The following is a 24,159-nucleotide window of genomic DNA, read 5'->3' on the forward strand; positions in this document are numbered from 1 at the left end:
TTCACTCACAGAGTTCTCAATAGAGTTTATGAGATAAAATAGTCAAGTACATGAGGCAGCTCGGGGCCGGCACGGTGCTATCCTCGCCGCAGTATAGTTTTTATAAATGCATATACACAAAATATATAGATTCATATACACACACACACGCGCACGTCAAGGCAAAGGTCCCCCTTATAACCGTATCCGACTATCTGGGTGCTCTTAGCGAGCACCTGCGAATATGCCAGCACGGTGTGACTAGAAACACGCCCGACCGCCTTTGTCTCTCCGTGCTGATATTTATACACCGCGTTTACATTATCTTTCAGGGCTGACTCGAGCTCGCGGAGACTCGAGAGAGGTGAACGTCACGACGTGATTCTGATGCTCGTTCCCTGGGGGGAACTGCGCCACATTCAACACAAACCCCCCCCCTGCCCCCAGTGTAGCTTTGGCTTAAGCGGTGCTCGCTAACGGAACTGACCCCAGCATTCATAAACAGGCGCACTCACAAAGACAAAGATCCCCCGTATAGCCTTAATAAACGTTTGGGGCAAGTGCTGTTAGCGAGTACCTATGAAGGCCGACGCGGCACACGAGGGGGTGGGTGGCCAGAACCACCCCCGGCCGCCTTTGTCTCCCTAGTGACGATGTTTACACACCGCACCAAGTCCTCATTTGAGATTGAGTCGACCTACGGGAGGCCCAGAACCGGTTCAAATAATTTCAACTGGTGTTGGCCCTGAGCAAGATTTGAAATCGGGCCGTCGGGTTGGTAGCGCAGCGCGCTAATCGCTGCACTACCGCTCGCCACACACACACACCTCGGCACACACGCATGCATTCACAACAACCGTCGTTCGCCATCAAGTGGCGGTGACATCACCACGGCGTTTGTGCCAGGCTAGGTGCACCTTGAGGCCACGTGAAGTATCGAAGTTTCTCTGGTGGCAGGAGGTTACGGGACAGACCCAGGTTTTAAGAGTTGACTGACTGAGATAACTGGCAGATACCCCCATCTGTGTTCCCCACTTTGCCAAGTCGCTGAATGTTATCCACCCGACCTGCGCTTGTTGTTGTTGTCAGCGTCACACGCACAGGAGACGCGCTCCCGGGCAAACGGGGCGGCGCGCGTTGGGAGCGACCCCCCACGCGTGCCGCCCCGACGTTCGTGTTCATGGACATGACGGCGACTATGAGTGTCACACACATCGGGGCTGAGGGGTGCAAGGTAGATATTGAATCTCGGGGCTCCGTGGGGGTCCGTGGGAGGCCCTCCTCCCGGGTAACAGCATTGCCAAGGTGGCGGCGACCGCGTCACGACTCCTGGTCTCTGATCCCCCGCTGCTCGGCGTCCCGAGTCTCGACGAGTGACAGAACTTTTAGACAATCACGTGACTGGTTGAAGAGTCGCTCAGGAATTCACGCTCTCACGCTCTCTCTCTCACGCTCTCTCTCTCACACTCTCTCTCTCTCACGCTCTCTCACACTCTCTCACGCTCTCTCTCTCTCACACACTCTCTCTCTCTCACGCGCTCTCTCTCACACACTCTCTCTCTCACGCTCTCTCTCTCTCACGCTCTCTCTCACGCTCTCACGAGTCCACAGTCAGACTCGGTAACCGTCTCTCGCATCCCCCTCCGCTTCGTCACACTCGCTATTCACTCATCGTCTCTGTGCAGGTGATCATTTAACTCAGCGGGGAACAGGGAATGGTGGGGGGGGGGGGAGCTCCTCCTGGACTCATCATCCGCCCTCTCTGCAAGGGAACTCCACGTTCGCCCCCGTCCCTTCTGTCTTTCTCTCTCTCCCTTCTGTCTCTCTCGAGTCTCAGAACCAGGCGGCAAAGTCTGCAGCCAGGTCGTGGTCGTCGGGGCTGAGCGAGCCGCACGCCATCTCGGAGGAGGAGGCGCCGGACGAGGAGAGCGGGGAGGCGACGGACGACGACGAGCAGCAGAGCTCGAGCGCAGAGAGCGCGGCGCAGTCTCCGCCGTGGGCGGGCATCGCGGCGCGCAGCGCGGCGCGCGCGGCCCCGTCGCCGCGCTCCAGGAGGTGCTGCAGCGCGCGGATGTACTCCACGGCGGAGCGCAGCGTCTCCACTTTGCTCATCTTCTTGGCCGCTCCGGCTCCCGGGACGCGCTCCCGCAGCGCCGCGAAGCCCATGTTGACGAGCCGCACGCGGTTGCGCTCCCGCTCGTTGCGACGCGCCACGGACGCGGGCGCCGGGAGCCCCAAGCACCCCCCCAGACCCCCCGAGGGGTGTCGCCTCTTCACCCGTAACAGCTCGGGTGACGACGAGGCGCGGTGGTGGTGGTGGTGGTTGTTGTTGTGGTGGTGGCGATGGTGGTTGTGGTGATGGAGGTGGTTGTGGTGCTTCGTGCTCCCAGAGCGCCCCTTGCCGCCGCCGCTGCTGCTGCTGCTGCCGGCGCCCGGGTTTCGCGCCGGAGTCGCCGCGGGAGACGCGGGGGACGCGAGCCCCGCGTGCGGGGAGCCCGGAGCCATGAGGCTCATCATGGGACCCGCGGGCGCGAACGCGCAGGGAGGAGCCACCTGCACGGACATCTCTGGAGGTGGACTCGTAGGTGGCCTCGAAGGTGGACTCGGAGGTTACCAGTGGGAAACGGGGACCGCCGGGGTGGACAGCAGCCAACCTGTGCTGCTGTCAGAGTAGCTGGAACAACGCGGCGAGGTTTTCTTGCCCTCTTCACCTGGCCGGGCCGCCGCTGCTGCTGCCGCCGCCGCTGCTGCTGCCGCTGCTGCTGCCTCTCGACTCGGCTCTATGCAGCAGGTGGCTTCTCTGTCTCGGTGTCGCAGAATCTCCCTCTGCTCGTCCTTCTGCTTCGCTCTATTCGGGTGGCTTGTCTCACTCTGTCTCACCCTGTCTCTGTCTCACCCTGTCTCTGTCTCACCCTGTCTCTGTCTCACCCTGTCTCTGTCTCTCTCTGTTTCTGTCTCCGTCTCCCGCGCATTAAGTGGCGCACGGTCCCCGGGGCGAGGTTTTGAGCGCGAGGGACTCACCCCCCCCTCGTCCCGGCGTACCCCCCCCCCGCCTCTATCCCTCCGCTCCCCCTCCCACCACCCCGGGCCACACCCGCCCGCTTTGTGTCGCCTATTGACACTGGGGCCGCACGCGCGCGCCAGGCGCGTGCCACTCGAGTGCGGACAAACAGCGAGGGGAGGGGGCGGTCGGGGGAGTGGGGGTGGGGAGGGGCGGGGGAGTCGGGGGAGCGCGCGGCGCGTGCACGAGGAGCAGAGGGTGGGGGCTAGCGGGGGCGGCGGAGCGGACCCGTGGAGTCCGCGGTGATGGTGGAGGCAGTGACGGTGATGATGACGATGATGATGTTCATGATCATGATGGTGGCGATTGCGTTAATGATGATAGTGACACTGATAGTTCTTATAATGACGGTGGTGGTGATGATGATAGTAGTGATGATGGAGATGGTGATGATAGTAATGGTGACGATGACAGTGGTGATCTTGATAGTGGTGATTTTAACACGTAGGCTTTCGTGACCAATATCATCCATAATATAGTTTTTATTATTATTATGGATGATAGTGGTGATGATAGTCATGATGTAGTTTTAATGACAGTTTTGATGTTAGTGGTGATAATAATAATAATTATGATGACGATGAGAGCGGTGATGATGACGATGATGTCGACGTGTATCATGACGACATTCCTGGTTTCATGGTCACGCCGATGTTGATGAGATTGCGCGTTGCGCCCTCTCGAGTATCACGCGCTATGCGCTCCGTAATCCGCGATTCTCCGCGACAATGGCCATGCCTCGGTCTGGCTGCAAGAGCCCCCGAGCCGACGGAAACCTCAGGAGCCAGAGAGCGGCGTCGGCGTTCACGCGCGCGCCGCGCAGCGCTACACACGGAGGCCGCTAACTCGGGGCGAATATTTTCCATTCGCTGTCGCCCTTCGCAAAGTGAATGCTTCGTCATACTGTGTGTGTAGGTTGTGAGCGTGTGCACGTGTGTTGCACGTGTGTGTGTGTACGTGTGTGTGTGCACGTGTGTGTGTGTGTGCACGTGTGTGTGTGTGTGCACGTGTGTGTGCACGTGTGTGTAGTGGGGAGCGGTGGTGTAGCGGTTAGCGCGCTGCGCTATGAATCCGGCGACTCGGGTTCGATTCCCGCTCACGGCCAGAACCAGTGACGATTATCTGAACCGATCCTGGGACTCGTTGCCCTAGGTCGACTCAGACTTAAATTAGTACTTGGTGCGGAGTGTAAAACACTCCCTGGTATGCCGTGCCGGCCCTCGCGTGCAGCACTTGCTGAGAGAGCAGATGCAGGCTACACAGGAGACATTTGTATTTGTGTATGCGTGTGTATGAATGCTTCGGCTGCATAACGCTGTGTAGAAGCTGTCTGGGTCTTCTCAGCCACAGGTATAACATGCCCTCTCTTATCTATGCTTGCGCAAGGTGGACCCCCTTAAAAGAACATTTGCGTCGGTTTTAAACATTCAGGCGGACCTGCCTACGATCCATCCTGCTTCAAACCGGACGAGATTGTGCGAGAAGCTCGCAGATCCTTGAAAGTCTGCGCACAGTCCCGGATAGATGAGGCTGATGGGTGCGAAACGGGCGAGAGAAGAGATGGACTGACACGGGCTGGAGAAGAGATGGACTGACACGGGCTAGAGAAGAGATGGACTGACACGGGCTAGAGAAGAGATGGACTGACACGGGCTAGAGAAGAGATGGACTGATACGGGCTGGAAAAGAGATGGACTGATACGGGCTGGAGAAGAGATGGACTGATACGGGCTGGAGAAGAGATGGACTGATACGGGCTGGAGAAGAGATGGACTGATACGGGCTGGAGAAGAGATGGACTGACACGGGCTAGAGAAGAGATGGGCTGACACGGGCTAGAGAAGAGATGGGCTGACACGGGCTAGAGAAGAGATGGACTGACACGAGCTAGATAAGAGATGGACTGACACGAGCTAGAGAAGAGATGGACTGATACGGGCTAGAGAAGAGATGGACTGACACGAGCTAGAGAAGAGATGGACTGATACGGGCTAGAGAAGAGATGGACTGATACGGGCGAGAGAAGAGATGGACTGATACGGGCGAGAGAAGAGATGGACTGACACGGGCTGGAGAAGAGATGGACTGACACGGGCTGGAGAAGAGATGGACTGACACGGGCTGGAGAAGAGATGGACTGATACGGGCTGGAGAAGAGATGGACTGACACGATTCAGAAGAATGTGGAACTGAGTGGACTTGCCGATGGCTGGTACAATCAATGTCAACATCGGCCTCTGTAGAGGAGGTTCGTCAAGGACGCTGTTGGAGAGTTGTAGGCAGTCGCCTTCCAACAACATTGGTGGGCAGATTAAAGCGATGCTCACAACAACGAGTGGAGCGTCAGGCGGATAAAATACAGCGAATTGGCACGTAAAGTTGACCACAGATGGTGCATCTGTCAGTAATCTCAGTCAACCGTACCCCTAACTCTACCCCTAACCCTACTCTTAAATCCCACCCCTAACTCTACCCTAACCCTACCCCGAACTCAAACCCTGAACTCTACCCCCCGCCCCCTCGACTCCTACCACAACCTCTACCCCGTCCATCTCCTGCGCGCCACTGCTGCCCCCTGCTGACGAGGTCACCATCTTTTCCGCGCCTCTGGGGTCTCGCGGCGTAAACTCTCCAAGTCGATCCCGTGAGAGGCGGGGGAGCGGGGCGTGCATCACCCTCGCTCGCCATGGCGCGTGGGTCGAGGGGAAAGACGCGGAGCGGAGACGCGAGGGGGCGCGCGGAGACCCACGAGGCGATCGCACCGCAGCACGAGTAAACTCCGAGAGCACTTCGACAAATGAACGAGCAGATTATCAAATATCGCTTGCGTTAACTATCAGAGCAATTAAGCAACCCCATTAACTATAACACCATCAATGGAGCAGTGGTAAGTGATTATCAAAGCGATTGAGCCGCGCGCGGCATCGCGAGCCGTGACGTCGGGACAGGGACACCGATCGGGTTGCGGTGCTGCTGCTGTCACCCAAGCGACGTGACGACCCCCACACATTCCAGCGTGGGGAAGTATGGTCAGACAACCGCCACGGCCGACGCGGCGTGGGGAGGGCCTTTCTCCAGCAGCGGGCGATTCCATTTCGCATTCTAAGCGACCCGACCGGGAACATTCCATCATCTCTCTGGGTCGCTGTGCGAGAGGGATCAGGCGACTCTTCTGAATGCGTCTCCCAACTCTCAGCGTCTCTTCCGATTCTATCTCATACGTCTCATATCCTCTGCATGCGTCTCTCCTACCTCTCTCATATCTCGTACCGCTCTAATACAAATCTCTCTCATGTCCCGTACCGCTCTTATACTGTACATTTCTCTCTCTCCCATCTGGTGGCTCCGCGGTAGAGTGAGAGGCTCACAATCGAAAAGTTCGCGAGATTCATCCTGGCTGAGAGAGGATTGGCTCACCCAATCATCCCTCCTGGGGTCGATAAAACAATGCGTTCTACTTTGTGGGGAAGTCAACAGTGGCAGTCTTATGGGCTAACTCGCACCGCCATGTGAATGTGGAATATGCACCACTGGCTCGCGGCTGGTCGTGGAGAGGCGGCGTGCGGCCGCAGAGCGCACGCCGCCTCGACGACGCCGCGCCGCGTCCGGTCGCGCCAGATCGAGCCCGCCCCGAGTGGCCGAACTTTGTTACTTTATAGGAAGTTCACTTATGTATACTCTTGACTTATTTGACCACGAGAGCCACGCTCCTTGGGTCTTCGGACTCGTTTGCAGTCGGGTGCTGCTACATTGGCTTTTTACTTTAAGAAGTCTTCAGCCAATGAGTGACGAGCCGTGTTTATTGATCACGTGGGGAGGGAGCCTGAGAACTCGGAGAAAACCCCACGTCGTGTGCAAGGGGCAACACTCCATCCCCGCACAGATGGAAACAGATGGCGATGAGTCAACTTGCTGTACTGCCTTCTGCTGGTGAGCCAGGGTACGACACCGTCTAGTCGACCACGAGAAGGGAGTTCGCCACAACTGGGTGCGGTGATCCACCAACCCTCGCCGCTGTCCTGAGGCGGTTGGCGGTTCCACCAGTGTCGTCGAGGAGGACGAGGAGGAATGAAGCCGCGATGTTGGGCATTGTTTGGGTCTTGGACGAGGAGGTCTTTGCTCTGACGGGCCGCGTGATCTGTGGTCAAGGACCGCGTGATGCGCGCTCTGGTCGGCGTCCCTAGAGGGCGCGTCTCCTGCGCGCGCTTGGGGTGGAGATCGGCGTCAGTCGCCAGAGGGATGAGAACGACTGCGACTTCAGATGCGCGAAGCGAACACGGCGGGAGTGGGGACCCTGGCGCCGGAGTGAGCGGCGCTGCGGGCCACGGCTAGAGCTGTGAGCGCATGCGGACGGTTCGGTCGTACACAGCAGCAGCAACAATAGCAGCAACAACAGCAGCAACATCAGCAACAATAGCGGCAACAACAGCAGCAACAACATCAACAATAGCAACAATAGCAGCAACAGACAGCAGCAATAATAATAACAGCAACAATAGCAGCAACAAAAGCAGCAACAGCAGCAGCAGCACAGATACAATGCGAGTGTGGGGTTTTCTGAATCGGGGCACAATCAGTAGATACGTGGACGCACGGTCCACGCGATCCGATCATTGAACCCAGCGTTCAATATTCAGCCGGAATCTTCAAGGGCAACGCCACTCCTCGGCAAGAACACGCGTCACGACGCATCGATGTCGTATTGTTTAACAGAATACCACGCGGACGACAACGCCGAGTTCACGCATCTACTGTCTCTGAACCCGTCCATGGGAATGTAATGATGGAAATTTCACATTCTTATGACAGGGGGAGGGGGGCAGTCCTTTCGTATAACAACCACTCGACTTCCTTAAAAAGTGGTATTCATCTTTTATCAGCCACGGAGATCGTATGGAAATGATTAGAAACCCAACGAGTTTGATTCTCGAAAACCACGCGGTCTGAATGTGGAGTCTCCCATTGCTCGCAGTCACAGAACCAACCACCCCCGCCCCACTCCGAGCTCCACTCGCCACCGCTCACACCAAGGGGATGCGGCCGCCAAGCCCCCGACCCTGGTCCCCCGTCCGAAGAGTGAGGCAACCCCTCGGTCAGAGTCCCTGGTGATGACCGGGACCCCGAAAGGGGCTCCCACGGGGGGAGTCGCGATAGCGGGGGCTGGCGAGTGGATTCAACCCCCGCCCCCCGCCCCCCGTGCAGGAGTCACGCGGACGCTGATCGCGCGTTGTGGCGTAATCACAAAGAGAGAGTTCACAGCGATCCGATCCCAACATCAACATCAGCGGCGCATATCACAACGCAATCAACCACCCATCACCAACATCCACATCATCCACCACCCATCGCGCATCGCCCACCACCACAACCACCATTTATCGCCACCAACATCACCGTGACCCATCGCGCACGACCGACACCATCTCTCGTTACCCACAGCAATCACAGGCGACGCGCATCGTTGGCTCACGGTGATTTTTGTCGGGGAAACACGATGGGGGAACACGCCCCCCCCCCCCGGCCCCATCTAACCCCAGCTTCCCCCATCCACGGGCAGTGATTGAAGGCGGGCAGAGATCAGTTTGGGAAGATATGGAGGCGCCTGGGAGACGACTGGAGTGGGAAACTGAGCGTGGATCGTGCGAAGCGACTTTTCCAAAGCGCCCAGAGTGCGACGCGTGACCCGTGGAGCAGCAACGCGGCCACTGACGAAGAGGACGGATCACAACACTAAGAAGTGCGCCAAGAATCACGGCGAGAGGCACGCTCGGGATTGCGAATGGGGGACAGAAAGAGGAAGGCGGGAACACGCGCGCGAACAGCAACGCCATCAATAAGAGAGTGCAGGAAGGTGCGAGGGTTTGGGCAGACGACGCGTCGCTGGCGGGACGATGGCTGTGGTCGAAGCTACTGGCAGAGTGACAGCCAAAGGAGAGAAACGCATCCGAGAGGGACATCCGCCGCGGAGATGGAGCGACGACAAAAGTTGTGCGCAGGTGTCGGGTGAATTGTTTCATCGTGAGACCGTGAGAGATAAACGAGACTAAACAATTCGTCTTATTTCATCAGGCAAGGCCCACTGAGCTGTGTAGCTCTTTTCCGAAGCGACCTGGCCACACGTGACAGCTCGACGAAGTGGCTTGTCACGTGGGCATTCATAGCAGCCAAATACTCTAAACGCACGTTTCTAAATTTGGAGTGGAACATCGCAGCACCCGGAGAAAAACCCACGCGACCACGGGGAAAGAGAGAGACACGCAAACTCCAAGTATACAGCAGGCGTCAGGGTTGGGATCGAACGCACGTCCTCGTGTCTACCAGGCGAGGTAGTTGACATCTCGACACCGGCAGACCTTCACCCATCACATCACCATCACTCAACACTCCGACCATCACCCCCGTGGGCGTCGCCCCCTCTCGCGCTCTGATTGGCCGCACCCCACGCGCACCCCACGCGCACCCCACGCACCCCACGCGCACCCCACGCGCACCCCACGCGAGATTTGTTGTCGTTCCACGGGTCCCATAAAAGTGGGGCCGCGGGAGCACTCGACGTGAATCGCAGAGAGAGGTCGAGAGTGACAGCGAAGAGCGAGACGGGGAGAGTTCCGGATAAATCGAGACAGAGAGTTGACATCGGTCACTGAGGACGCGGAGACTCAGAGATGGACGCGGTCACGAAGACCCACAACGGCGCGGGTTCCAAGCATTCGGAGTCGGTGAGTGACCCCCCCCACTCCACCCAGACCCTGCCCCTAACAGCAGTCACATTGCACACACGCGCATTCGTGAATGCGCTGAGCGAAAGCAGAAAACGATGAAAGTTTCCGAAGGGAGGCATCACGACTATCCACATCTCTCCCCATCGCCACCGTCACCACCCGAACCCCCATCGGAATCCCTCCCGCAAACCCCAACATTTTGATGGCTCTGCTTTAAAAAGGGGCCATTTCCCGAAACGTCGACTCTAAGGCTTTTTTAAACGTTGTCGATTTGTGATCTTATTGTGCTCACTTCAACACTGCCAACGGATGATGAAGTTTCAGAATCAGAAGTCAGAAGTTTACTTCACGAGGGTCCGACTCGGCCGGCAGACAACATCAAAGCATTCTACAATTACAGATTATAAAATAAAACTTTAATAATAATATAAATTATGTTGTACATTTTTATTTACACATCCACCTTAGTGATTTTAAAATAGAGTCAGTTTACATGAGGACAGAGATGGCAGAATTGAGATGCCAAGAGACGAAACTGGGTGGTTCCACAACTTTCAGATTTTGGAAAAATGAGAGTGTACCTGTCCGCAATAAAGAACCTCCGTGTCCCAATCAAAGTATCATCATCACGACCACCACCAACTACCACAACCACCACTACCACCGCCGCCACCATCAACAACATTCACCTATCTCACCAAAACGTAAAAAAATACAATCGTGAGGTTGCTGTTCTCACCAAAGACAAACTCAAACAAAAGAAAAAGATCTCCCATGTAGCTTTCACCAGACTGCTGGGACAAGTGCTGTTAGCGAGCACCTATGAAGGCTGGCACGGCACACTAAGGGGTGGGTGGCCAACACCACGCCCAGCCGCCTTTGTCTCCCCAGTGGCGATGTTTACACATCTCACCATGTACTTATTTGAGACTGAGTCGGCTTATGGGAGGTCCAGGACCGATTCAGATAATCGTCACTGGTGGTGTTGGCCGTGGGCGGGAAACGAACTCGGGTCGCCGGGTTCGTAACGCGGTGCGCTGGCCGCTCTACTTCCGCTCCTCCCCACTATCATCAGCATTAGCGTCCCCACACTCTCAGCATCCTCCCCACGTAATCGGCATTAACATCATCATCATAGTCGCGACTGAATTATAGTCAACGTCAACTCGGCGTTGTCACGGCCGGGTGTTGACTCCATCCTAACTCCAAAACACGTGGAGCCGTGCGTGCGGGGAGCCTTCGGTGTCCGCCAACCTGGGCGTCGTGAACACCTCCAGGATACGATGGACAAGTCGGGCCGTAAAACCCAGCCACACTCATAACTGTAACTGACAATCTGACTCTCGATCCGTTATAATTGGACTCATTCTCGTCACTCGTAGGAGTAGTACTGTAGTAGTCGTCGTGAAGGACATTTATACCCCTGAAGGAAACATCCCGCGCTGTTTGTTGCGGGCTGCTTGATGCTGTGGGCCCTTTATGGATCTTGAGATTAGAAACCGCGATTAGAGAAATCCACGCGGAACAATGGTCTTACTGGCAGCCAGGGGGCCCTGGGGGCAGCCAGGGGGCCCTGGGGGAAGCCAGGGAGCCATGGAGACAGCCAAGGGGCCCTAGGGGGCCTTGGGGGCAGCCAGGGGGCCCTAGGGGGCCTTGGGGGCCCTAGGGGCAGCCAGGGGGCCTTGGGGTCAGCCAGGGGGCCCTGGGGGCAGCTAGAGAGCCCTGGGGGCAGCCAGTGGGCCCTGGAGGCAGCCAGGGGGCCCTAGCGGCAGCCAGGGGGCCCTGGGGACAGCCAGGGGGCCCTGGGGGTAGCCAGGGGGCCCTGGGGGTAGCCAGGGGGCCCTGGGGGCAGCCAGGGGTTCTGTTTAAACATCGCAAAGTGGTGGCGTCCGTCACCTAAATTGGTGAGAATTCATAAAGTGCGAGGTATAAGGTGTGGGGGCTGTGAGAGGAGAGTGGGGGGGCTCATATTCTCGTTTTAATCTCTCAGATTCATTCCCCCGCGCTGTTTAGTGCCCCCCCCCCCCCCACCTGCAGGTGAAACTCGGAGTTGCTCAACTTGTAGGGCAAGAGGGGGTGGGTGGCCAAACCCACGACCATACTCCCCAACCCGAGCCCAGTCCCCCAACCCTACCCCATAACCCTCCCTATCTTTAAACCTAACGCTAACCTAAACCCTATCCTAAACACGAAGTCGAATCCCAACCCTAACCCCACCCCTAACCCCACCCTGAACTCAACAATGCTCTTAACCCGAACTCGAACCATACCCCTATTCTCCGAGTCTAACCCTAAGCCGTCACCTCTCTTCTTCTGGAATGCAGCTACCTGGAGGGTCTATTTCCCAGCCCTAACCTCCCCACTGTCCCCACGCAGGAGTCCATGTACCTGGCTGAGAGCAGCGACGATGGGGGCCCCATCGAGATCCTCTTCGCCGTGCGGGAGGAAGTGGGGGCCCTGGCCAGGGCCTTGCGCGTGTTCGAGGTAAGGGCCCGGGGGAATGGGGGGAGGGGGGTAGAGGGGGGGTGACAGGAGGTGGGGGGGTAGTTGGTTTCAGTGTGAACTGAAACACTCACAACCCCACCGCGACACTCAAGGGCACAGACTCCTGCGGGCAGCCGTTGAAGGGCCGTGGGGGCAGACGCTGTTAGCGAGCACCTCTTGAAGGCTGCACGGCGCATGGACTGCGGTTGTCCTGCCAGCTGCACCACGCCCGGTCGTCGCTGTCTTCCCAGTACTGACACGCGGGCCCATGTGGAAGGTCGCACTCATTTCACACAAAGCGCTTGCCACAAATGAACCGCAATACCTCGCTGAGCTTGCAAAGGAGCATAAACCATCACGCTAACTCCGGTCACCCTCGCAGCGGCTTGTGGCTAGTCATCGGACAAAGACGGTCACTGCATCGCGCGCTGCCCCCAAGCCCGCTGCCCACTGCCCCTTGCCCCCTGCCCCCAAGCCCGCTGCCCCCAAGCCCGCTGCCCCCTGCCCGCTGCCCGCTGCCCCCTGCCCCTTGCCCCCTGCCCCCAAGCCCGCTGCCCCCAAGCCCGCTGCCCCCTGCCCACTGCCCACTGCCCCCTGCCCGCTGCCCGCTGCCCCCAAGCCCGCTGCCCCCTGCCCCTTGCCCCCTGCCCCCAAGCCCGCTGCCCCCAAGCCCGCTGCCCCCTGCCCCCAAGCCCGCTGCCCCCAAGCCAGCTGCCCCCTGCCCCTTGCCCCAAGCCTGCTGCCCCCCTGCCCCCTGCCCCAAAGCCCCCTGCCCCTTGCCCCCTGCCCCCAAGCCTGCTGCCCCCAAGCCCCCTGCCCCTTGCCCCCTGCCCCCAAGCCTGCTGCCCCCAAGCCCGCTGCCCCCTGCCCCCAAGCCCGCTGCGCCCAAGCCCCCTGCCCCTTGCCCCCTGCCCCCAAGCCTGCTGCCCCCTGCCCCCAAGCCCACTGCCCCCTGCCCCCAAGCCCGCTGTTTACTGCGGCCGAGATTCAGCCCAGAGGGCACCGCCCCCGAGGTTTGTGACGCAACTCCCCTCCCGCCGTTGCGCAAAGTTTGGGATCAGGGAGCGCTCGGGTGTCGCGTTGGGTTTTGCAACACCCTCCTCCTCCTCCTCCTCGCCATCCTCCTCACCCTCCTTTTCCACCCTCCCTCCCTCATCATCATCATCAAAGCCCAATACATTGTCTGCACGCTTATGCAATGCAGTCTCACTGTTTTTCGTCTATTTTTTTGTCTGTAGTCGATCTCACAACCAACCTTTGTTAAAAACGAATTCTGGATGTTGACTCTCAACATGACGGTAATGATACCCGTAAATGTATTGTAATCGATATAATAGAATACTCGCTTGACCCAGCGGTTCTCACGTTATCAAGTTACTAAAAGCAACAACACACAGAGGTCACCTGGGCACGCCTCTGATCAAAATGGGAGTTAGTATGTCACGTGTGACATGTTGTGTATTATGGAGGTGTGTGTGAGTGAGTCACATGTGACATGTTGTGTATTATGGAGGTGTGTGTGAGTGAGTCACATGTGACATGTTGTGTATTATGGAGGTGTGTGTGAGTCAGTCACATGTGACATGTTGTGTATTATGGAGGTGTGTGTGAGTGAGTCACATGTGACATGTTGTGTATTATGGAGGTGTGTGTGAGTCAGTCACATGTGACATGTTGTGTATTATGGAGGTGTGTGTGAGTGAGTCACATGTGACATGTTGTGTATTATGGAGGTGTGTGTGAGTCAGTCACATGTGACATGTTGTGTATTATGGAGGTGTGTGTGAGTGAGTCACATGTGACATGTTGTGTATTATGGAGGTGTGTGTGAGTGAGTCACATGTGACATGTTGTGTATTATGGAGGTGTGTGTGAGTCAGTCACATGTTACATGTTGTGTATTATGGAGGTGTGTGTGAGTGAGTCACGTGTGACATGTTGTGTATTATGGAGGTGTGTGTGAGTCAGTCACATGTGACATGTTGTGTATTATGGAGGTGTGTGTGAGTGAGTCACATGTGACATGTTGTGTATTATGGAGGTGTGTGTGAGTGAGTCACATGTGACATGTTGTGTATTATGGAGGTGTGTGTGAGTGAGTCACGTGTGACATGTTGTGTATTATGGAGGTGTGTGTGAGTCACATGTGACATGTTGTGTATTATGGAGGTGTGTGTGAGTGAGTCACATGTGACATGTTGTGTATTATGGAGGTGTGTGTGAGTGAGTCACATGTGACATGTTGTGTATTATGGAGGTGTGTGTGAGTGAGTCACATGTGACATGTTGTGTATTATGGAGGTGTGTGTGAGTGAGTCACATGTGACATGTTGTGTATTATGGAGGTGTGTGTGAGTGAGTCACATGTGACATGTTGTGTATTATGGAGGTGTGTGTGAGTGAGTCACATGTGACATGTTGTGTATTATGGAGGTGTGTGTGAGTGAGTCACATGTGACATGTTGTGTATTATGGAGGTGTGTGTGAGTGAGTCACATGTGACATGTTGTGTATTATGGAGGTGTGTGTGAGTCAGTCACGTGTGACATGTTGTGTATTATGGAGGTGTGTGTGAGTGAGTCACATGTGACATGTTGTGTATTATGGAGGTGTGTGTGAGTGAGTCACATGTGACATGTTGTGACGCGAGGCGGCGCCACCCCGCAGGGTCCCGGGTCTGCGCTCCGCAGGGCTGCGGCACGAAGTGCGCGAACAACACGAACGGGGCAGCTGCTGCTTATCAACTCATTAACCCATCTGTCCCTCCCTATACAACATACACTTATTGTATGCGCACTTACCGCCTACCACGCGGACGTCTGTGAGTTCATCCTATTAAACATCATATTAAACATCCTATTAAACATCCTATTAAACATCCTATTAAACGCGCCATGCAGGCCGCGCCCATGCTGCACTGCGCTCATCAGTGCTGGTCGGTAAAGTCCGAACTGAAGAGACTGGACCATTGTCACCTGCACCCCCACCCCACCCTGATTCCAATCTGTTCCTGAAGAAGCTCCAGGTACTAATTTAAGGCTGAGTCGACCTAGGGGAGGATCAGCACCGGTTTAGATATTATCCATTGTCGATGTTTCCCGTAATAAAACATCGAGCGCAAGTGGCCGAGTTTCGTCTCGCAACGGTGCTAGCCACCCTCCCACCGCTCCCCACTCAATCACATTACAAATATCCCCCGTATAGTCTTACCAGACTGTTGGGACAAGTGCTGTTAGCGAGCGCACCTATGAAGGGCGGCAGGGCACAGGAGGGGGGTGGTGGTCAACACCGCGCCCGACCGCCTTTGGATCACAAGTGGCGATATTTACACACCACACCAGGTACTCGTCCGAGTACACACCGACCAGGAGACGCCCACGACAGGTTAATACATTCGCCGCTGTCGTTTATCGTGAGCGGGAATCGAAGTCGGGTCGCCGGGTTCATAGCGCAGTGCGCTAATCATTGCGCCACTGCTCCCCTGCACTCACACGCGCACTCTTCAATGATAGTTGTGGTTGATATCACAACGGAACTTGTGCCAGGATAGGTGCCCTTTTGAGGCCACGGCAGGTGGCAAAAGCTCGCGGGTAGAAAGTCACGGAAGAGGCGTACGTGTTACTAATGCCCAGACCGGGGTGACTGCCAGATGAACCACAGAAACCCTGCGCTGTTGACACGACACACCCCGCACGCCGCACACGGACAGTTTAAATACAAAGAAGGGAAGTGTGGAAGGACCGCTGATAGGAGGTCACGGGACAGACCCATGCCCCATGGGTTGCCTGACTGAGATGACTGGCAGAGGCACAACCTGTGCTTCCCGTTGTACCGACGAGCTGCGTTTTATACGCCCGATGCTCCGGTCGTTGTTGTGAGCGTCGCTCCTCTACCCTACACTGCTGTTGGAGGGCGACTGCCTCCAACTGTCTAGTAGCGTTCTCTACGAGCCTCCCCCATAGAGGGCGGTATTGATGGCACTGGTAGCAGTCGTTAGCAAATATAACCAGCTCCAAGTAATCCCTCACCGCATCGGCACATTAATTACCGAGCCGTTGCCACCCACGTTCAGCTCCCTCTATCCGGCCATACAGAAGCTACTTGGTCATGCGGTGGCTGTGAATGCGGGCTACATGCCCCAAGCAAAGCAACCTCGCCTGCCGGAGGATCTTTCCAGGATCTGTGAGCTCCTCACAGACAGGTCAGCCCGAATGTTTCAAACCGGGGCAGCATCGAGAAGGGAGGGCACGACTGTGGCCGAGAAGGCCCGAAGCTTCGTATGGAGCGACAGAGCCGGATATCTTCCGCACAGCGTTACGCAGCCGATGAAGTGGAACCTCTGCTCCAATTCCGGATCTGGTCACGAGCACGCTGCCGGGGTACACGGGAACTATCTACGAACACAAGCGCGCAAGGCGCACCGTGTGCATGGCTCTTTGACATTCTAATTCATCCTCTGCCTTTAAGAGGTTTCTCGGGTCACAAAGAACCCCGTCTCTGATCGCTGTGGCTGGGATCCCGTCAATTGCGAGATGCACGCTAAACAATACAAGGCAATTAAAGGCAATTAAATGCAATTAAGGCAATTAGACGCCCACGCGCGTGCAGTGGTGACGTCAACATGGTACCTGCCGGACGCGCCCTGAGAGACGCGCGGCCGTAGCGGCAAAGCGCCCCTAAAACGCCCACCTTACAGACCCCAAACAGAGCCCTAATAAACCCCTACAAACAGCGCAATCGTGCAATATGACGTGGATTCATAGAGCGTCGAAATGCGACCACATCTCCAGAAGTGCTCGGAAATAGTGGCAGTGTTCATTTTAAAGAAGTCGCATAGGCAAGCAGTCGACAGCAGCGAGGCTGAGCGAAGGGAGCTTCAGACCATGGGAGCAGCAGAGGGAAATGAGCGACCGCCCACTGAGCGAAGCTTGACTGGGAGCTTGGACAGAGATCGTCGGTTTGCTGGAGTGGAGTGTGTGCCGAGGGGAGTAGAGAGAGATGCGAGGACAGAGGTCAGAGAGTGCGGAGGGGATATGAGAGAGATTGAGAGGGAGAGGTTGGAAGGGGCGATTCCATTAATGATCTCAAAGTTGATGCAGAATCAGAGTGGGAGCCAGTGGAACGACCCGAGAATGGTGGAGACGCGGTGAGAAGTCTGTCGGCGACACGCTGGGTTATCTGGAGTTGATGGGTTGGGGGAGCCATATAGGAGAGGGTTGCAGTGGTCGAGTCGAGATGTGGAGTCAATGGAAGTTGCATCGCTGTTGGTCATCAGAATATGATTATAGTCGACATAACTGGGAATTATATTTCAAAGTGGGAGGAGATACATTGAGACGAGCGGGCCAAGCACCGAAGATGGTCCCCTGTGGGACGCACCGCAGCTCCCAAAAGACCCCCACTCGGCCCCAACACCAGATACACACCCCGTGTTGCCGTCTCTCCCACCACGTCTGCCCCTGCCAGGAGAAGGGATTGAACCTGCGCCACATCGAGTCTCGCCCGTGCCGCCACGCGCCCGACCAGTGGGAGTTCTACGCGAGCGTGAGCGGCGAGCGGCCCGGGGCCCTGGACGCGCTGCTACTCGAGCTGCGCTCTCAGTCCGCGGGCTCCGTGCTGCAGCTGTCGCGCAACAAGCGCAAGGACGCGGGTGGGAGCACGCAGACCCCCCCCCCCCCTCCCCCCCTCATATAAATACAGATTCCATCATCCCCTTGCCCCCCAATACCATCACATCCATCATCCCTGCGATACTCGTCACGACCATCGTGTGGTCCAGGTCCTGGTCCTCCCTTCCAATTTACCCCCCTCCCACCTCCCTCTCAACTACCCATCCTCCCCTCCCAACTACCCCTTGACCTGTGATAACCTGAGGCCGACGGAAGAGGGCACGGTACATCGTCATCACATTGCTACCACATCATCATCACCTCACCACCGCGTCAATCCCATTAACGGAGTCGATACGAATGAGCGGCGTGTCTGTGTGTGCCAGGCTGTGTGTGCGTCTGTGCGTGTCTCTGTGTCCCAGTGTGTGTGCGTCAGTCTATTTGTACCCGTGTCTTTGTCTTGGCTTGATGTGTCCGTGTGTGCGTGTAACAACTGTAGTGCATTGGGTAACGCACTGCGCTACGAGTTTGACTCCCGCTCACAGCCAACACCAGTGACGAATATCTGAACAGGTCCCGGGCTTTCCCGAGGTCAACTCAGCCTCGTATGAGTACCTGGCGGGGTGTGGACACATCAACACCGGGAGAGACAAAGATGGCCGGGCGTGGTTTTGGCCTCACTACCCCCTCGTGTTCTGTGTTGGTCTTAATAGGTGCTCGCTAACAGCACTTGCCCAACAGCCTGGTGAAAGCTAAATGGGAGATCTTTGTCTTTTATCTGAATTTGTTTGCTGGAAGCGAATTTGCGTCTCCCAATCCACGCTGTCAAACATGTCGGGCGGCTCGAGTGGGGGAGAGAGGGCGGGAGGCACGAGACCAGAGGGAGGGGAGGCAGGCGGGGGCGACTTGGGGTTGGGGGGGAGCAGGGACCTGCGATCGCGAACGCTGGTGGCAGCACAAATGCCATCGCTCTTGGGCACAATATCACCAGCCCCCTCCTCGACTACACACACACAGCGCACACCACACACACAGCGCACACCACACACACAGCGCACTCCACACACACAGCGCACACCACACACACAGCGCACACCACACACAGCGCACACACCACACACAGCGCACACACCACACACAGCGCACACCACACACACAGCGCACTCCACACACAGCGCACTCCACACACACAGCGCACACCACACACACAGCGCACACCACACACAGCGCACACACCACACACAGCGCACTCCACACACACAGCGCACTCCACACACAGCGCACTCCACACACAGCGCACACACCACACACAGCGCACTCCACACACAGCGCACACCACACACAGCGCACACACCACACACAGCGCACTCCACACACAGCGCACTCCACACACACAGCGCACACCACACACACAGCGCACTCCACACACACAGCGCACTCCACACACACAGCGCACTCCACACACACAGCGCACACCACACACACAGCGCACTCCACACACACAGCGCACTCCACACACACAGCGCACTCCACACACACAGCGCACTCCACACACACAGCGCACACCACACACACAGCACACTCCACACACACAGCACACACCACACACACAGCGCACTCCACACACAGCGCACTCCACACACAGCGCACACCACACACAGCGCACTCCACACACACAGCGCACTCCACACACACAGCGCACTCCACACACACAGCGCACACCACACACACAGCGCACTCCACACACACAGCGCACTCCACACACACAGCGCACTCCACACACACAGCGCACACCACACACACAGCGCACTCCACACACACAGCGCACTCCACACACACAGCGCACTCCACACACACAGCGCACTCCACACACACAGCGCACACCACACACACAGCGCACTCCACACACACAGCGCACACCACACACACAGCACACACCACACACACAGCGCACTCCACACACACAGCGCACACCACACACACAGCGCACACCACACACACAGCGCACTCCACACACACAGCGCACTCCACACACACAGCGCACTCCACACACACAGCGCACACCACACACACAGCGCACTCCACACACACAGCGCACACCACACACACAGCGCACTCCACACACACAGCGCACACCACACACACAGCGCACACCACACACACAGCGCACTCCACACACACAGCGCACTCCACACACACAGCGCACACCACACACACAGCGCACTCCACACACACAGCACACACCACACACACAGCGCACTCCACACACACAGCGCACTCCACACACACAGCACACACCACACACACAGCGCACTCCACACACACAGCACACACCACACACACAGCACACACCACACACACAGCGCACACCACACACACAGCGCACACCACACACACAGCGCACACCACACACACAGCGCACTCCACACACACAGCACACACCACACACACAGCGCACTCCACACACACAGCGCACACCACACACACAGCGCACACCACACACACAGCGCACTCCACACACACAGCGCACTCCACACACACAGCGCACTCCACACACACAGCGCACACCACACACACAGCGCACTCCACACACACAGCACACACCACACACACAGCGCACACCACACACACAGCGCACTCCACACACACAGCGCACACCACACACACAGCGCACTCCACACACACAGCGCACACACCACACACACAGCGCACTCCACACACAGCGCACACCACACACAGCGCACACCACACACACAGCGCACACCACACACACAGCGCACTTCACACACAGCGCACACCACACACAGCGCACACCACACACACAGCGCACACCACACACACAGCGCACACCACACACAGCGCACACCACACACACAGCGCACTTCACACACACAGCGCACACCACACACAGCACACACACCACACACAGCGCACACACCACACACAGCGCACACCACACACACAGCGCACACACCACACACAGCGCACTTCACACACACAGCGCACACCACACACAGCACACACACCACACACAGCGCACACACCACACACAGCGCACTTCACACACACAGCGCACACCACACACAGCGCACACACCACACACACAGCGCACTCCACACACACAGCGCACACCACACACAGCGCACACCACACACAGCACACACACCACACACAGCGCACACACCACACACAGCGCACACCACACACACAGCGCACTTCACACACACAGCGCACACCACACACAGCGCACTTCACACACAGCACACACACCACACACAGCGCACACACCACACACAGCACACACACCACACACAGCGCACACCACACACAGCGCACACACCACACCCACACCACCACAGCGCACACACACACAGCGCACACCACACACACAGCGCACACCACACACAGCGCACTTCACACACAGCACACACACCACACACAGCGCACACACCACACACAGCACACACACCACACACAGCGCACACCACACACAGCGCACACACCACACACAGCGCACACACCACACACACAGCGCACACACCACACACAGCACACACACCACACACAGCGCACACCACACACAGCGCACACACCACACACAGCACACACACCACACACAGCGCACACCACACACAGCGCACACACCACACACAGCGCACACACCACACACAGCGCACACACCACACACAGCACACACACCACACACAGCGCACACCACACACAGCGCACACACCAACACAGCGCACACCACACACACAGCGCACACCACACACAGCGCACACACCACACACACAGCGCACACCACACACAGCGCACTTCACACACACAGCACACACCACACACAGCGCACACACCACACACAGCGCACACCACACACAGCACACACCACACACACAGCGCACACCACACACAGCACACACCACACACACAGCGCACACCACACACACAGCGCACTCCACACACACAGCGCACTCCACACACACAGCGCACATCACACACACAGCGCACTCCACACACACAGCGCACTCCACACACACAGCGCACACCACACACACAGCGCACTCCACACACACAGCGCCACACCACACACACAGCGCACTCCACACACACAGCGCCCACCACACACACAGCGCACACCACACACACAGCGCACACCACACACAGCACACACCACACTCACAGCGCACACCACACACACAGCGAACACCACACACACAGCGCACACCACACACACAGCGCACACCACACACACAGCGCACTCCACACTCACAGCGCACACCACACACACAGCACACACCACTCACAGCGCACACCACACACACAGCGCACTCCACACACACAGCACACACCACACACACAGCGCACTCACACTCACAGCGCACACCACACACACAGCACACACCACTCACAGCGCACACCACACACACAGCGCACACCACACACACAGCGCACTCCACACTCACAGCGCACACCACACACACAGCGCACACCACACACACAGCGCACTCCACACACACAGCGCACACCACACACACAGCGCACTCCACACACACAGCGCACACCACACACACAGCGCACTCCACACACACAGCGCACACCACACACACAGCGCACTCCACACACACAGCGCACACCACACACACAGCGCACTCCACACACACAGCACACACACCACACACAGCACACACCACACACAGCACACACCACACACACAGCACACACCACACACAGCGCACACCACACACAGCACACACCACACACAGCACACACCACTCACAGCGCACATCACACACACAGCGCACATCACACACACAGCGCACATCACACACACAGCGCACTACACACACACAGCGCACACCACACACACAGCGCACACCACACACACAGCGCACTCCACACACACAGCACACACCACACACAGCACACATCACACACAGCGCACTCCACACACAGCGCACACCACACACACAGCACACACCACACACACAGCGCACACCACTCACAGCGCACATCACACACAGCGCACTCCACACACAGCGCACACCACACACACAGCACACACCACACACACAGCGCACACCACACACACAGCGCACATCACACACACAGCGCACTACACACACACAGCGCACACCACACACACAGCGCACACCACACACACAGCGCACTCCACACACACAGCACACACCACACACACAGCGCACACCACACACACAGCGCACATCACACACACAGCGCACTACACACACACAGCGCACACCACACACACAGCGCACACCACACACACAGCGCACACCACACACAGCACACACCACACACAGCGCACACCACACACACAGCGCACTCCACACACACAGCACACACCACACACAGCACACACCACACACAGCACACACCACACACACAGCGCACACCACACACAGCGCACACCACACACAGCGCACTCCACACACACAGCGCACACCACACACACAGCACACACCACACACAGCGCACACCACACACAGCACACACCACACACACAGCACACACCACACACAGCGCACACCACACACAGCACACACCACACACACAGCACACACCACACACACAGCACACACCACACACAGCGCACACCACACACAGCGCACTCCACACACACAGCACACACCACACACACAGCACACACCACACACAGCGCACACCACACACAGCACACACCACACACACAGCGCACACCACACACAGCGCACACCACACACAGCGCACTCCACACACACAGCGCACTCCACACACACAGCGCACACACACAGCGCACACCACACACACAGCACACACCACACACAGCGCACACCACACACACAGCACACACCACACACACAGCGCACTCCACACACACAGCACACACCACACACACAGCACACACCACACACACAGCGCACTCCACACACAGCACACACCACACACACAGCGCACTCCACACACACAGCGCACTCCACACACACAGCACACACCACACACACAGCACACACCACACACACAGCGCACTCCACACACAGCACACACCACACACACAGCGCACTCCACACACAGCACACACCACACACAGCGCACACCACACACAGCGCACACCACACACAGCACACACCACACACACAGCGCACTCCACACACAGCACACACCACACACAGCGCACACCACACACAGCGCACTCCACACACAGCACACACCACACACACAGCGCACTCCACACACAGCGCACTCCACACACAGCGCACACCACACACAGCGCACTCCACACACAGCACACACCACACACAGCGCA

The 24,159-nt window shown here is 57.5% G+C and overlaps 2 protein-coding genes across 2 annotated transcripts in view; one reads left to right on the plus strand and one right to left on the minus strand.

Annotated features, from left to right (window-relative positions):
- ASCL1 (achaete-scute family bHLH transcription factor 1) lies at nucleotides 1–2,972 on the minus strand. Its single transcript, XM_078597205.1, has one exon. The coding sequence runs from the start codon at nucleotides 2,542–2,544 to the stop codon at nucleotides 1,813–1,815; it is 732 nt and encodes a 243-aa protein (XP_078453331.1). The 5' UTR covers nucleotides 2,545–2,972; the 3' UTR covers nucleotides 1–1,812.
- Nucleotides 2,973–8,400: 5,428 nt separating this feature from the next.
- The window catches only part of PAH (phenylalanine hydroxylase), a 40,544-nt gene continuing 24,785 nt past the window's right edge, over nucleotides 8,401–24,159 (plus strand). Inside the window, exons 1-3 of the mRNA XM_078597207.1 lie at nucleotides 8,401–9,759; nucleotides 12,139–12,246; nucleotides 17,713–17,896. Coding sequence (XP_078453333.1) covers nucleotides 9,706–9,759; nucleotides 12,139–12,246; nucleotides 17,713–17,896 — 346 coding nt within the window. The 5' untranslated portion in view covers nucleotides 8,401–9,705. The remainder of the gene's footprint in view (nucleotides 9,760–12,138; nucleotides 12,247–17,712; nucleotides 17,897–24,159) is intronic.

The sequence above is a fragment of the Lampetra planeri genome, chromosome 8 (genome assembly GCF_965212315.1).
Source record: "Lampetra planeri chromosome 8, kcLamPlan1.2.h2, whole genome shotgun sequence".
Classification (NCBI taxonomy): Eukaryota; Metazoa; Chordata; class Hyperoartia; order Petromyzontiformes; family Petromyzontidae; genus Lampetra; species Lampetra planeri.

Bases quoted from the DNA above. Each gene is read 5' to 3' on its own strand.
- ASCL1 (XM_078597205.1), bottom strand. From the start codon at position 2,544: ATGTCCGTGCAGGTGGCTCCTCCCTGCGCGTTCGCGCCCGCGGGTCCC.